Below are 13,891 nucleotides of genomic sequence, written 5' to 3'. Positions count from 1 at the left end.
AAAAACAGAATATGCATGAATTTACGGTGAGCGGGGTGGCTTTGCCACCATTCTACATTTTATAGTGCTTGGTAACTTGAATCCCTTCTTTTTCTAGTAACACAGCAGAAGAAAAACAGAGGAAGAAGCAATGCCACCCAAATTTACAAAGCGAGGCGGTCGTCCGTTAAACCCACTCGAGCGTAAAGGTAAAGCTTACCCTCCTATAATACCAACATTTGCGTATATTTCTATCGTTTTGTTTTGATCGTGTCGTTAATTCGCTCTATTCGGTAAACAGTTCGGAAACGAAAGCATGAGTTGATCCACAAAGCAACGGTTAAAAAACAGTATTATAAAACACTCGAAAAAGAAAATCCACAAGACGATACCCCTGATTATGTCAAAGAGGTACTTTATATTTATGGCTCGATCTAAGATTCCGAAGATTTAACAGTGCTATTGATTTTCTTAAACAATAGATCTTTGGCGAACGCACGATCGATGACGATGGCAACATTGTAGCTTACGATTCTGGAAAACCCTCACAGTCCGCTTTTGATGAAGAGAAAGAACAGGACAAAGTCCATTATTTGGATGAAGAGTCTTCTGAGGAAGAGGAACAGGAAGACGATGAAGAGAGTGAGGATGAAGGAAAGGGGTCATCAAAGAAGCGAAAAATGGACGATCAGCCAAAACAGTAAGGATTATGATTTTTGCACAGTGTGTTTAATTGTATACTAAAAGAAGATCGATGTGTACGCGAACAGATATAAACCCAACCCATTCAAATCACATATCGACGAACGCAACAAAACACGAAAGTTGACACAAGAAGAACGGGAAAAACGAGATCGAGATTTTGCAGCACAAGCCAAAGATCGACAGCAGTATTATAGCAAACGTCGACGCGAACGTAGCCAGATGTTAGCAAAGAATAGCAAAGGTCAACCCAAAATGGCCCGACAGATGGATAATCTACTTGAGAAAATACAAAAGCAAATGGGTGCCAAGTAGGAATGAATGGCTAAAGTTGGCTTCTTGTTTTTCTGACATATCAAATTACAAATTGTACATACTATTATCATTTTACATCATATATAAATTTTCAATAGAGAAGGTGATTCGTATCATTAATCCGAAGGAAGTGAAGACCTTTGTGGTCTAGCTCGATTGTCGTGATCCCTGTATTAGACCATGCAACATCAACCCAGGCAGAGTTGTAGGAGATGCAAAGAGCATGGATAAGTTCTGTGAGAAACATGCCATGTGACACCAGCAATACATGATGCTCTGCTCCTTCTCCTTCAGTATTGCTCAATAGTAACTCTAAAGCTGATAAGGCACGAGAAAGAACGTCATTGAGAGATTCTCCTCCACCGGGAAATGGCGTGTCACGGGTCTCGATCTGGTATGGGACAGCCCACGACGCTTCTTCCAGTGTACCCATATGCAACTCGATGAGTCGAGGATCAGTGATGATCTCGGGTGGCGATGATGGTTGCTCTAATAATGCTGCTTGAATTGCCTTGGCTGTATCAAAAGCGCGACTCAACGGGCTGGAAAAAATGGCAGAAAACTGGTTTTTGTCAGTCTTATCAATATGTGGCGGCTGTGCATCCTCGTAAATGCTTTCTGTTAAGTTCACCTTATATTTACTCAACTCATGAGCTAGAAGCTCTGCTTGCATTTTCCCCTTGTTGGTTAACCTATCGTTCTTACCAAGTTAAAAAGGAATTTCACATTTGCACAAGGTTGAATGATAGTGGGATCTCTGAAGGTCATGTAACTTACGGTCCGTCAGTGATTCCTTGCCATTGTTGCATTATGTTACCGTTACTCTCACCACTACCAATACATACATATCAAAATTGTTGCCAACCCGTTTTTGTCGATTAATACTCGCGATTAATGTCATACTTGATAGAAAACTTACTGTCGAACCAGTGTTATCAACATGAAACAAAGAGAGGAAATTTTCATGCCATGAAGCTCACATTATCATGTCATTTTCGTTCAGACTGCCAAAATTGGTTACCCTCTATTTATAGTATTAGGCTTTATTATTCATTAACAACGACAACAACCCTCCATGTGTTTATGATACAGCGTGATGTTGCTATGAAATACAAGCCTGATACTAACAAAGTCCGTCCTCAATGCGCAGACTAAAATATCATGTTCAAACATCAAGACATGATGCATGACAACATCAGTGTTAGTAAACACTTGTGCTTCGTATATCGTTGGTTGAAGCATATAAGAAAGCTTCATTGCCGATACGCTACTGTATACAGTATAGGGAGGTCGATTTATTATATTGCGTTTATGGACACATATAAATACTTCATGCTTTAAAGCAATGGACCAAATTTCGCAGAAATACATTATTAAGCTCATGTAAATAATATAAAGAAGTTTCTTCTACTCTAATAAATCATCATCTTCATCATGGTGTAGCTGTTGCTGACTGGTACTTTCAGATGGTGATGAGGGCTCATCTTGTTGCTTATGGCCTTCTCGTTTACTTTCAAAGTCACGACGACCGTAAAATGTGCCTGTCCTCGTTGGTGTTGCTGGATTGATGGTATGGGCCCAGGTATGTTGCCTTTGTATTTGTTGATGCTGTAACCTTCTAGGTAATTTTGGGCTGCGAGCAGCGATCGGTAGAGAGGATCGACGCTGTGCTGTCAGTGAAGGTGGATGCTGCGGCTGAGATTGTGCACTGCGCTCTGCGTCCGTTAGCGTTGCCTGTGCTGCTGCCGTTTCGTCCTCTTCTTCATCACTTAACGGTAGCCGAATCTCCTGGCTACGAGCTGTCCCATTTTCTTCGTCTACTGTAGCTGTCGTTGCGAATGGAAGAGGAATTTCGTTAATAGCTCGATAATCGGCGCAATTGTTGAAATGCTCGTTTTCTAGCCGAAAAAAGTTCCATTGCAACCGGCGATAAGCTTCCAACAAGGCGGTCAGATAACCAAGGACATCGCTGTGTAGTGTGAGACTGGCCGTATTGAGTGCCCACGCAAATCGTAATACCACATTGAGAGGCGCTGCCACATAGTATACCTTTTTTTAAGAGAATAAAGTGTGAATATGTCGTTGGCTCCTTATATACCTTCTTGTTAAATATTTCACTACTCTCTTACCCATCTGTAATAGACAAGATCATCTCGTAGCAAGAAATGTCGGCTGGGTGTCTGTAACAGCCCCCAATCCATCTTGATATCCCAAATGGAAGTATATGATGAATTGATCATTGACGCAAGTATCCAAATGAGATCAGTGCCTGTAGATGCTATAAGCAAAATGCATTTTTCAAGGTATCAGTATAGTTTAAAACTAAATTCCTTGCGTAATATCATCACAACAGTATATACATACGGTACATGCGACGCAATCCGGTTGCAAAGGTCGCTACTATGGTGCTGGTATATTTTGCTGCATTGACCAAATGAACCCGCTCAGAAGAGTCTTGATAGCGGCGAATACATTGTAAGAACCGCCACCATGGAGCTAAAGCGGCAAGAAACGGTGTAATCCACATATGGGTAACATGGCAACGGTAACCTTTATCTGGTTTTCTTAAAAGTTAGAATATATACATATTGCTTCTTGTTTGCTGAGCTACTTTTCAATTGTGAAGCTTATTACGAACCAAGACCACTCCAGTCATACGCGTAGGCGCAGAAAAAATAGTTGATTGTCCAAAACGAATACGACAAGCTATTTAGTTCATCAGCGACAAAAAAGTCTCGGAATTCCACAGGGAAAAAGTAACTGAAGACAATCCGGCCCTATACAAAAGTTTAGCAAGCAGAAAGTTCATTGTGAGCACTTTTGTCTAGTACATAGCAAGGATGTATTAGAGTAGCCTCGACAAAAGTCAAAGTGTTATTACCAAAGTCTGACAAAGCCATTTACGTGCTGATCGATACAATACGTTGAATGGACAAAACAGAATGGCCAGCAAAACGATGAACAAGGCCATTGGACAGAAATCTGATGGTAGCCACGGTTCCAAGATGTTTGAAAAATCGAAAAACATAAACAGAGTCAATAGCAAAAGTACAAAACATGGAAGCTAAATGGGAGCAATCAAGTTAATATTAAAAAGTTCTTTAAAAAGCTGTCAGATGATTAAAATGTCTTCTGCTTACTTCTGCAAATTGACGATAATCCAAATTATCCCCTGGATTCAGCTCAAAGATAAATTTGTAGTTAACTTTGCATCGGGTCCACACCATCATGTTTATAGAAATGCCAAGGACGAACAATATAGGAACCGAAAAGCATGCGTAAATTTGCAAATGTGTATGGATATATGGAACTTGTCGAGCGGTATGAGGGTCCAACGCTTATATTTTAGATAACAAATACAACAATGATGAGATTAGATACTGTTAGCTGCGGGTGCTGCATGAAGATAACAATAAGGAGATGTCCCTGCAACGATGTGTCTCCTACCTAAACTGATATCATATAAGAGTAGAAACACCGCAGCACCAAGGTAGAAGCCGACGCGCCAGGATGTTGCAGTGAGACTCTAGATATCGGCACATTATCAGTTAAAAAGATAGCAGTGCTCATTATCATTGACCCTGATTCTGTAAACATTTCTCTTACCTCTTGTTTTTTCTCAAGTGTTTTCAGGCAGCGTGCACTTTTTGCTCGGTTACCTCTGGAGAATTCATTAGCAAACAGACTTATTGTATCCTCCATGACTTTCTCAAGGTCTTTTGTTGATGCCCAATGGTATTGCTTGATTTTTTCCATATAATGTTTGTTTGCTTGCCATCCTGCAATCTAACATAGCACATGCACTTGAATACTTTTTACATGACGACGAAGAAGAGTGTGCTGTCGTCAATATTGAAGCACACAAAAATTAAACATACCCTATCAAACTTTCGAAGGATAGATTGAAAGCCCTGCAAGTTTGTTTCCTAAAACAAAAAGTTAAGCCAATCTCTAATAGTCCGTAGTATAGATACAATTATGAAGACGTTTTGTTATTCTCCTATACCTTGTATGATTGGAGGAGCTCAATACTACGGTAGAACTCGGTAAGCGCACGCTTTAATCGACCACGAGCAACTTGATAACTAAAATGATCATTTTTCGTTGCATATCGGAGGGGTATCGGCAAAGTAGATAAATTGGCCAAAAAAGGTGGCTTTTTCGTGGTAGTGCTTGTTGTCAAGATTGATCGACAACGACGTAGTCTTTTAAACCAGCGAAGCGGATTACACCTGGCTAGAAGGCTACAATATTCAGCGTCTCTTTCTGCGCCTCCGTCTTCCTCTTGTTGTTGATCTTGTTGTTCTCTCAATTCTCTACTTTCTTGTTCTTCGGATATAAGGCGACCGTAATCCGCCACAAGCTCCATTTGAATCCTTAAAGCTGTCAGCTTGGATTTAATCTCATTTTCCCGCTCTACAGAAAATAATCTATCGTTGTCAGCTTTTCTCCAAGGTATCTTTATGCTAGCAAATTGTCACAATGAATGTCCGTTGCTCTTGGCTTACCGTTGTAAAATCGTGCTATACGGTCTAATTGTTCATCCAGCTTGTGAAAAAATAGCCGCTCTTGCTTTGTTCCATGACTAACAACATTGTAAAATGACGCAAGATCTAGAGGATGTGTTCAGTTTCAATTTTTTTGGAGTGGGGCAGAGGTGCTTCTCTATTTATCTTGTCGTTACCTAGTTGATTATGCTCACCCAACTGAGCACGTTCCTGTTCAAAAGTGTCAGATAGTTCGTTGCTAACAGCTTCTGATAAACGGGAATGATGGGAATGTCGTGAACTGATAGGGCTTTCGATATGCGACGACGGCGTTTGGTGGAGCAATTCATCGGTATCTTTGGTGGTGGGTTTTGATCGTTGCTAAAATGAACGGCAAAACTTCTTGATCAGTGATGCCGAGATGCAGGCTAAAGAAAATGGAAGGTTTCATACATCTATTCTACGACTGATACTGTTAAATTGTACCTTCTGGAGTAACTCCAGTGCAGCGCAAAGACCTTTGTAGTCCATATAGGCCTTGCGCCATTCTGGAATGCTCGCTGCTTCCAGATAGGCTGAGAATGGCATAAGACGACTGATGCAAAGAGAAAAAGAAAAAACAAAAACTAACACGCATGCACATGCAACAGTTTCCGAATCATTTTGCATGTAGTTAAACAGTAATTGTTTTGCCGGAAAAAACAGCATGCGCTGGTTGATGGTTAAAGAAAACCGGCGGCAAATCATATTTTCCGAAGACAAAAATTCAGGGACGGACTCAAAGTGACTAACGTTATTTACAAATCGACAAAGGAGGGAGCAAGCAAAGGAGAGAGTGTTTGATGGGGGGGTGGATATCTATATATGTACAGCGCAAGTTGGAAGAGGGGGAAAATGGCGACGAGTCTTGGGTTTCTTTTTACAAAGCTTCATCAGGACATGTTGGAGGATGGATAGAAGTAGTAGTGGTAGTAGTAGTAGAGGTGATGGTCTCGTCGTCGTTGTCAGTGGGCTGTTGAGGACTCAAGACAATAGAAGCGTCGAAATTGAGTTCATGCAGAAAAGTTGCGATCTCATCGGTATCAATGTGCAAGTCCCACTGCAAGAATCGCAGCAGTGCGAGCTCCATTCGGGTCATCTCCTTGATAGACCAGACATCGCCAGTTGCACGGACAAGTTGTTTCGTAGACAAATAGCGGTCCTCACTGTATTTGCTGGCCACCAAGAGACTAGCTGCAAAGATACGGTGAGCTGCTTCAGATTCCGCTTTGTAACCTATGAATTGTGTAATAACAAGGAATGTGTGAGTCAACGACAATAGAAGAAACGTCATTATGAGTTACACTGCCGTGCGTGCACGCTTCTATGAGTGCTGTTCAAAAACGTACCGGGAGGAAGTGAAGCTCTGAACCGCTGCACATATATCAGTGCCATGACCAATTGGACAGGTTCAACGTTGCATTTTGCGGTAATCAGTTCGATAAACGGTAGCAAGTCTGGCAAATGCGAAGCACGTCGTCGAATTTGGGGCGGTTCGTCGTGATAGCTATCGCTAGTGTCGTCAGCAGCGGTCGATGGGTGACGCTCACGCTGATAAAAGATGGCATCGAACGACGACGAAGCGAAATCTTTGAGAGAGACATTTAACCAAGTCAGAGAACAAAAAGGGAAATGGAGGACTGTGCGGGGGATGACCCGACATGGTTATCCTCTTCACAGCAAGATGAAGAAGTACAAGACATACCGATGAATCCTGGAGGAATATGGACTTGTTTGGGGACGGAAGGCGTAACGAGCATGTTTATGGCGGGGGCAGGGAGCCCAAAGAAGAAAAAGAAGAAAAAAGAAAGCCAAAAGTCATCTGAAACCAAAGGTACTTATACCTCTGCCGGTGTGGGCACAATTGGTGCTAGTGCCTATCGGGCTTTGGACTTTCTCTCTCTCTTTATTAATTCTGCTCTTGCGCGCGCACTGATAAGGAAGCCTGCTGGTTGCTCTGTTGCGTCTCTTACGTCTTATCACAGCCATTTTAGCCCGCACAACGTTTCACCGAGCTACTCGAGTAGCGAGCATGTGCAGCAACACAGGCTAGTATAGCGTTGCAAGTACATTGTATGAAGGAGCCGAGTCATAGATCACCACCCGGCCCTGGCATGTGCATACACGCACATACTCCCTGTGATGATCATCATCATCATCATCCCAACGTCAAGACGTCATTCGTCCATTTCTTGTGCTACGCCAAGTCAAAATTCATTCCTAAAAATCCACATCACACCCCACGCATTCAGACTTTACCACGCTCTATAATGGGAAATTATTTCTTGCAGCTTCCCTGTGGCTCTTTCCTCCCCCATTCTAACTCTTTTTATTATTAATCAGCAATCGGGTCAAAAAATAAAATCTCGCTTGCCAAGAACATTTAGGCCCAATCACGGACGACGAATCGCTTTCCAGATTATGTTGCTGCCTTTCAAGTTTAATCGGTCCTCGTTTATACAAGGAATTAATTCATGACACTCGTGGCATTTTGGCACTACAACCATTACCGACTTGGGCCGATGAGCTGTTGTCAAACTACTATACAATTATCCGAGTTCTTGATATACATTATTGTGATAAAACAACTGAAACACCCTTCTGCTGCTGTACAACATCAGGAGATGACATCATGTGTTCTCCATTAAACGTTTTATCGTATGCTTTGCGCTTGTGTACGTATCTAACTGTTCTTTTGAAGCATCAAACGCATCATGCATCGAAAGATGATAATAGAATACAATGCATTCACATAGATTGATTCACATTGTTTAGTACACAATTTTATCACAAACGAAGCAGCAGACAACTTTTCAATCTTACGCAACAGCAAATAAACAGCATCCACCAGTATGTGAATATAATATATATACACAAACGGCCGTGTCATTTCTTATCTAAAAAGGTGCCAACATGTATCGGTATGGCCACTACATGGGCATCTTTGTGCACACAGTAAAAACCGAAAGCTAAACAACACTGGTCCGACTTTCCATAGAGGTTGCTTCACTGTAATCTCGTCCGTGAATGCATGCTGATCCACTTCAGGCACTAGTGGCGTCGGATATTTACGGAGAGTATATGATGACAGTTACATATAAAAGATACCTGTAGTATTACTTGATGACAACACTTTCTTGTAAAACAGCCCAATAAATAAGCATATAATAACAGCCGATGCCTTGTCATACTATGATTAATGTGTTGATGTTAGCTCACTTAATGGAAGCAATGACACTAGCACGGCACTTTGTCGGCTGTGGGCTGCCTTTCATCAATTCTCTGTTTCATCTGACATCAATTGATTATAGAAACCGACGAGGAGCATAGTATTTCTATCTGTCGTATAAAATAATACAATGTTGTTATTAGAATGGCAAGTGCCTAGTTTTTAATATTCATCAAAGCATCAATTGTAACTTACTTCAGAATCTACAAGCTTCTTTCTTGCTCTTTTCACAATATCGTAACATGCGACAACCCCATCTCTGCTAGCTGCAAAAAGGGCATATAGAATAACCAATAAACACGCGTTACTTATATTTCCAAGCTCCCCCATAGAGTTACCTCACTACATCTTTGCCGAACCCTATTTAAAAAGCCAAACTAACGTGCTTGGATGTCTCGAGCAAAGTAATAGCACAAAAACTTATACTCGATTCTCCTGTGGCACGATTCACCTAGACAAGTGCGTTTCAGGAACACGTTTAAATATCGATCTTTAGAAACTACTGTTCCTTGACATAACCGATCCAAGCAAGCTGATCTCGTTTAGCATTCGGATTTTGGGTAATGTGGAGAAACGCTGACAATATTGGTGTTGAAAGTCGCAGTAAAAGGTCAATCCGAGTGATAATACTAGCCGATTTGCTATATATTTTTGCAAAATTGACAACTTCTTTGTGGTACAAGATTAAGCAATCATTCGATTGCTATTGACGACAAAACCAGCACACGCTCGAGAATTATTGATCGCAGATAAGTCACTAATTCGTGAAGCACTTTAGCCATTTCTACAACACTGCGGTCAACGACTGGGGGAGGGGTCGCTGTTGATCAGCAATTGCTCGGACGATGCTATTCTAGATATCATCAGCAACAACTGTCCAAACTTGGTTCGTTTTTGCATGTAAGCGATAACTCGGTAGACGGAGAGTTGAAAGAAACTCCCTGCCTTACGACAACTGTAGATCGCACCGAGTTTGATGTCATGGAATAGCACCACAGAAACTTCTACCTATGATCAAAAAAATTGCCGCAACGCTTGACAATATTACGGCGAGTTATAATATGAATAAAGCCTCGTTGTGGATTAGGCACAAACCCGTTGTAAAAAATAAACTATAAACTATAACAAGCAGCAAACTACGTAGCGTTTATATGACTTGAGAGCATTAGCAATGCTAAAAATGCAGCAAAATATCATAGATCAATGTTAATGCGTGTATCATAGCTGTCTAACTTTGCGCTTTTCCATTTTTCTGCTTTTTTTGTTATAACTCTTATTAATTTTGCGCAAATCGACCAAGACTCCATTCTTGACAAGATTCTCCAAGATGACTACAACATCAGTTACAAGATATTGTCTATTTGCTCTTTACCAGAACAGCGAATCAGTCAGCCGAAGTTTACGCGGCTTACCGGATGGGTACCTGTATCATTTTAAAATAATTGAAAGTGAGGAGTGTGTGCTGTATGATAAGAAGAGAATAATGAGTGCAAACATGACTTGAGAAAGTGGGCGCCCATGCTTCTCAAGATAATACAGCTCACATCATCGATTTCAGGATACAGAAATGACCATTTTATGCTTTGGTGAAACAAAAATAAAATACTAATCGCAGGAAATTAAAATAACAACAAAAATCAAGGGGAAGCAATATGATAATAATAGTACGTCGTATACTCAGTAAACAGTAAAAGGGGTGTGTGTTACAAAAACTAAAAGTGGAACGCATCATTTCGCATATCGGTATGCAAAGGCGGAAAAGATATTATCACCAAAGAAAGAGACCTAGTCGTTCAAAAGTTGATCGTAGCCATCTGTTGTCGTCACGACAATTAAAGAAGGTTCAAGTGTTATAAATTCAAAGGTAGATCTCTTTGCTCGCAAAAAGAGAAACTTTCAAGACAACGGATTACTTACATGCATTAATGCCTTCCATATAACAAGCGAGTACAATCCCTGCTCCCACTTGGGACACCGGATGCGTGAACCTGTACAAAAGCATTTGAGTTAGTATTTGCATATCAAGGGGTGGAGGAGCGGGGGGAGGGAAAGCTGCTAATCACACTACTACTACTGCCAAATCACCAGTGACTTCATAATTTTCAGCGTTCAAGTAGATCCAAGCGATAGTCCAGTGATCTCTTTACCTTGTGAAAAAAGCTAACATGTAGAAGATCTGCCAGTGGTGCAGATGCAAGTTGAGCTTACGGGTATAAGGGTTATACAACTCGGGTACGTTTGGCTGCTGCTGTGTAACCGGGTCTATGGAAGTGGATGATTCTGGATTCACGCCTTCATCCTGTTGCGGCTGCTCTTCATCATTGCCATTGCTTTTCTTGGAAGAGCGACGGGTCGCCCATCGGACGCGATAACCGTGGATCCATGTACGAGCCCAATTCTCATTGTTCTCCTTGATCAGTGCAAGTGAAACAGTAAATAAAAAAATTGGGATCAGCAGCGCGCAGATATAGTAAATGACGAACGGCAGGGGAAGCGTGGCGGCCCAGTAGATATGGAACGCTGCAAATGCAAGGATGATCCTATAGAATGTTTTTTGTTGTTGCTTAGGTGGCTGTTTTTATTTAAGCCAAAGGTATAGCCATGCACACGCACTAGAACACTTACGCCACGGCTGTCAAGAACACGGCCCACATGCCAAACGGCCAATTCTTGATGTTTGGCAATGATCTATTGAATCCAAACAAGAGCAGTATTAGCTTACATAAAGAGCTTGTGGTATTTGTATGTGTATACGGACGTCTTTGTGAAAGGAAGCTCTGCAATTAACGCGTATCCAAAAAGGGACGGATAAAAGGCGATGACGGTGATCCAGCTATAGGCACGAGTATAGTTTCCAAAGACAAACAAGATTGTGCCGTAGGAAAAGCCCAGCATGAGATCACTCCAGTGTCGTGCCATTGTCTTGTTGTTTGTTTCCCAGCCGTAGCGTTTGGCAATCACTTGGTAGATCGGATAGGGCACGATCAGAAATGACAGCATGAAATAAAGGTATATGAGTGGGTTGAACGAGAACAGCGCCGTCTCACGGACACTGTTCGGATCGGAAAATTCTAACTCTGGTTCGTATGCGCCTGGGACCGGCATGATTGATTGGCCTTTCAAGGGTATATACAGGTAGAAATATAATAGAGTGTGGGGAGAGAGAGAGAGAGAGAGAGAGAGAGAATAAGAAGAAGAGAAAGGAAGAAGAGGAAAAAGTAGGCCGACGATCTTCAGGACGCCGACGAAGAACATGCAGACACTTGGGCGGACTGTGTGCTACACCCAAAAAAAACACTCAAATAGGACGACTTACTGATCATCGATTCCATTCTTCACTGCCCTCTTTATGTCAATCACCTACTCAAGGCGATATATTATACAGGAACACACTGTTCATATATTACAAAGTGTGCGCTGCTGATATGCAAGGCCGGGGCTAACAAATAGAGAACATAGCAGAGGCCGTCGTTGCTGTAATGTGTATACTGTATGTAGGACAGAAATGATGCGTGCCCCTTATTTTTTCTTCTGATCTGAATGGCGAGATCCATGCGTTATTAAAACTTGAGTTGTGCAAAAGCGCACACAACATATAAAGCTTCTCGTGAGATCTTTCTTTTCTAGAAGCTTATCACCGATCTATACGTCGCCCGTCGGGAGGAGGAAGAGCTTTTAGCATGGCAGATAATAAAACGAGATGGCATTACTAAGCTACTACATGTTTTGACCGTGGTCCTGGTTATCTCACTATGTATGTATGATAGGATCTTTAAAGAAAGAAAGAGCAATGTTTATATGTGTATATTGAACAGTTGAAAAGTAAAGAAATATTATTAAGAAGAACCCGGTGACTTGGACACGTGGTGTATGGAACAATAAAATATGGGCAAGTTCACACATGATAAGAAAAAGTACACGGTGAAGCGTGTAGAGATGCACTAGTGATAGTAGATTACATACTGCTTGCAACAACATAGAGAAAGAGAAACAAAATGAGGTGGATGCTGCCAAATAAGGTGTGTGGTGTGCTAGTTGTACTAGTTAAGGAAATGTGAGTGTGAACTGTAAAAGAGAGATTCATGCAAGAAGAACGATAGGGAGTGGGGTGGTATAACAAGAAGTTTACTGTACAAAACTGTGTGTGTGTGTGTGTGTGTGTGCAAAAAGGGGAGCAAGGGGTGTGAGGGAGCGTGTCGTTTGAATGAGCGGGCTTCGGAGAAGCATACATAAATCATGCGGGCATGCTGGGTCGTGTCGCTGTTGCTGCTGTTGATGAGGATGAGGATGAGATTGAATGATGGTGGTTGTGTAGCATGACCAGCAAGTTGGCCGCATCTTCCTCATCCGAGGAGAACACCATGGCAGCATCGTTGTGGCTATCATTGTTTTTCATGTTATTGTGTGGGCGACCTCTTGGCATAAGTGTCGTACTACTGCTACTACTACTACTACTACTACTACTACTACTAGAAGCTGCCGCAAGTCTAGCAGTAGCAGTCGATGTAGATGCAGACTTTTTGATAGGTCGGTAACTGCTGTTGCTGTGATGGTGTTGCTGCTGGAAGCGGTATCTAGGCGATGTACTTCGCTTGGCCGAAAGAGGGCTTCGGATACTATACAACGGCGTACTACGCGTCGCTCTTATCGGGGGTGAGGGTGAGGAAGCGTCATCGACTGGAGTAAGTTGTTGTTGTTGTTGTAGCTGTAAATGGCTATTGTTATGTATGCAGCTGTTGCTGTTGGAATAGTAGCGTGGACGATAGTAATTGGGAACGGCGTCGTTGTGGTTGTCGTCATTGTCATCATCTTTTCTCTTGCTCTTTTTCCTTCGTGGCTCGGTGCTTTGGAAAAGGCTCAATTCGAGTGTGTGCAAGTCGTACTTTTCGTACCCGTGTTGCCGCTTAAAGTTGGCCAGTGCCAGTCTTGTCTTGAGCCGATGCATCATCTATTTTTCCAATATTGCAGGAAAGGGCGTTAGTGATAGGTTCGTGAGACACAGACACAGAGAACAGATTACGCATGAAAATAACCCAGAACACGCGTTGGTGTTTGTCCAATAGAATATATATATATGTATATTTTTCGCTAACCTCGGCAATGTCGGATCCCTGTGCTGCTGATTGCGACATTTTTAATA

The 13,891-nt window shown here is 41.9% G+C and overlaps 6 protein-coding genes across 6 annotated transcripts; 1 reads left to right on the top strand and 5 right to left on the bottom strand.

Moving 5' to 3' along the window:
* Positions 1–165: 165 nt before the first annotated feature.
* On the top strand, positions 166–1,101 carry BDB00DRAFT_794443 (uncharacterized protein). The gene is made up of 3 exons (XM_053121306.1): positions 166–265; positions 372–679; positions 750–1,101. The coding sequence occupies exons 2-3, from the start codon at positions 660–662 to the stop codon at positions 994–996; spliced, it is 267 nt and encodes an 88-aa protein (XP_052985815.1). The 5' UTR covers positions 166–265; positions 372–659; the 3' UTR covers positions 997–1,101.
* BDB00DRAFT_794436 (uncharacterized protein) lies at positions 1,102–2,010 on the bottom strand. The gene is made up of 4 exons (XM_053121305.1): positions 1,916–2,010; positions 1,774–1,827; positions 1,628–1,688; positions 1,102–1,538 (listed from the first exon to the last, which is right to left on the bottom strand). Exons 1-4 carry the CDS (start codon positions 1,960–1,962, stop codon positions 1,518–1,520), a joined length of 183 nt encoding a protein of 60 aa, XP_052985814.1. The 5' UTR covers positions 1,963–2,010; the 3' UTR covers positions 1,102–1,517.
* Positions 2,011–2,403: 393 nt separating this feature from the next.
* On the bottom strand, positions 2,404–7,282 carry BDB00DRAFT_783039 (EXS family-domain-containing protein; the record flags this gene model as incomplete). The annotated part of the gene is made up of 14 exons (XM_053120354.1): positions 2,404–3,045; positions 3,126–3,274; positions 3,635–3,773; positions 4,137–4,201; positions 4,444–4,522; positions 4,603–4,782; positions 4,875–4,922; positions 5,003–5,412; positions 5,505–5,609; positions 5,681–5,864; positions 5,970–6,078; positions 6,407–6,758; positions 6,872–7,111; positions 7,228–7,282. The coding sequence occupies 14 exons, from the start codon at positions 7,280–7,282 to the stop codon at positions 2,404–2,406; spliced, it is 2,757 nt and encodes a 918-aa protein (XP_052985813.1).
* Positions 7,283–7,705: 423 nt separating this feature from the next.
* Positions 7,706–8,718, bottom strand: BDB00DRAFT_794416 (uncharacterized protein). The gene has a single exon (XM_053121304.1). The coding sequence runs from the start codon at positions 8,410–8,412 to the stop codon at positions 8,206–8,208; it is 207 nt and encodes a 68-aa protein (XP_052985812.1). The 5' UTR covers positions 8,413–8,718; the 3' UTR covers positions 7,706–8,205.
* A 1,646-nt stretch (positions 8,719–10,364) lies between these two features.
* BDB00DRAFT_924234 (uncharacterized protein) lies at positions 10,365–11,887 on the bottom strand. The gene is made up of 5 exons (XM_053128762.1): positions 11,510–11,887; positions 11,377–11,439; positions 10,899–11,291; positions 10,669–10,739; positions 10,365–10,565 (listed from the first exon to the last, which is right to left on the bottom strand). The coding sequence occupies exons 1-5, from the start codon at positions 11,854–11,856 to the stop codon at positions 10,537–10,539; spliced, it is 903 nt and encodes a 300-aa protein (XP_052985811.1). The 5' UTR covers positions 11,857–11,887; the 3' UTR covers positions 10,365–10,536.
* A 1,098-nt stretch (positions 11,888–12,985) lies between these two features.
* On the bottom strand, positions 12,986–13,883 carry BDB00DRAFT_866415 (uncharacterized protein; the record flags this gene model as incomplete). The annotated part of the gene is made up of 2 exons (XM_053126226.1): positions 12,986–13,699; positions 13,845–13,883. 2 exons carry the CDS (start codon positions 13,881–13,883, stop codon positions 12,986–12,988), a joined length of 753 nt encoding a protein of 250 aa, XP_052985810.1.
* Between the last annotated feature and the right edge of the window lie 8 nt (positions 13,884–13,891).

This window comes from Zychaea mexicana, assembly GCF_025766255.1.
Source record: "Zychaea mexicana strain RSA 1403 chromosome Unknown BDB00scaffold_1, whole genome shotgun sequence".
Taxonomy (NCBI): domain Eukaryota; kingdom Fungi; phylum Mucoromycota; class Mucoromycetes; order Mucorales; family Lichtheimiaceae; genus Zychaea; species Zychaea mexicana.
Note: the sequence above shows the minus strand (reverse complement) of the source record. Positions and strands in the feature narration are given on the sequence as shown.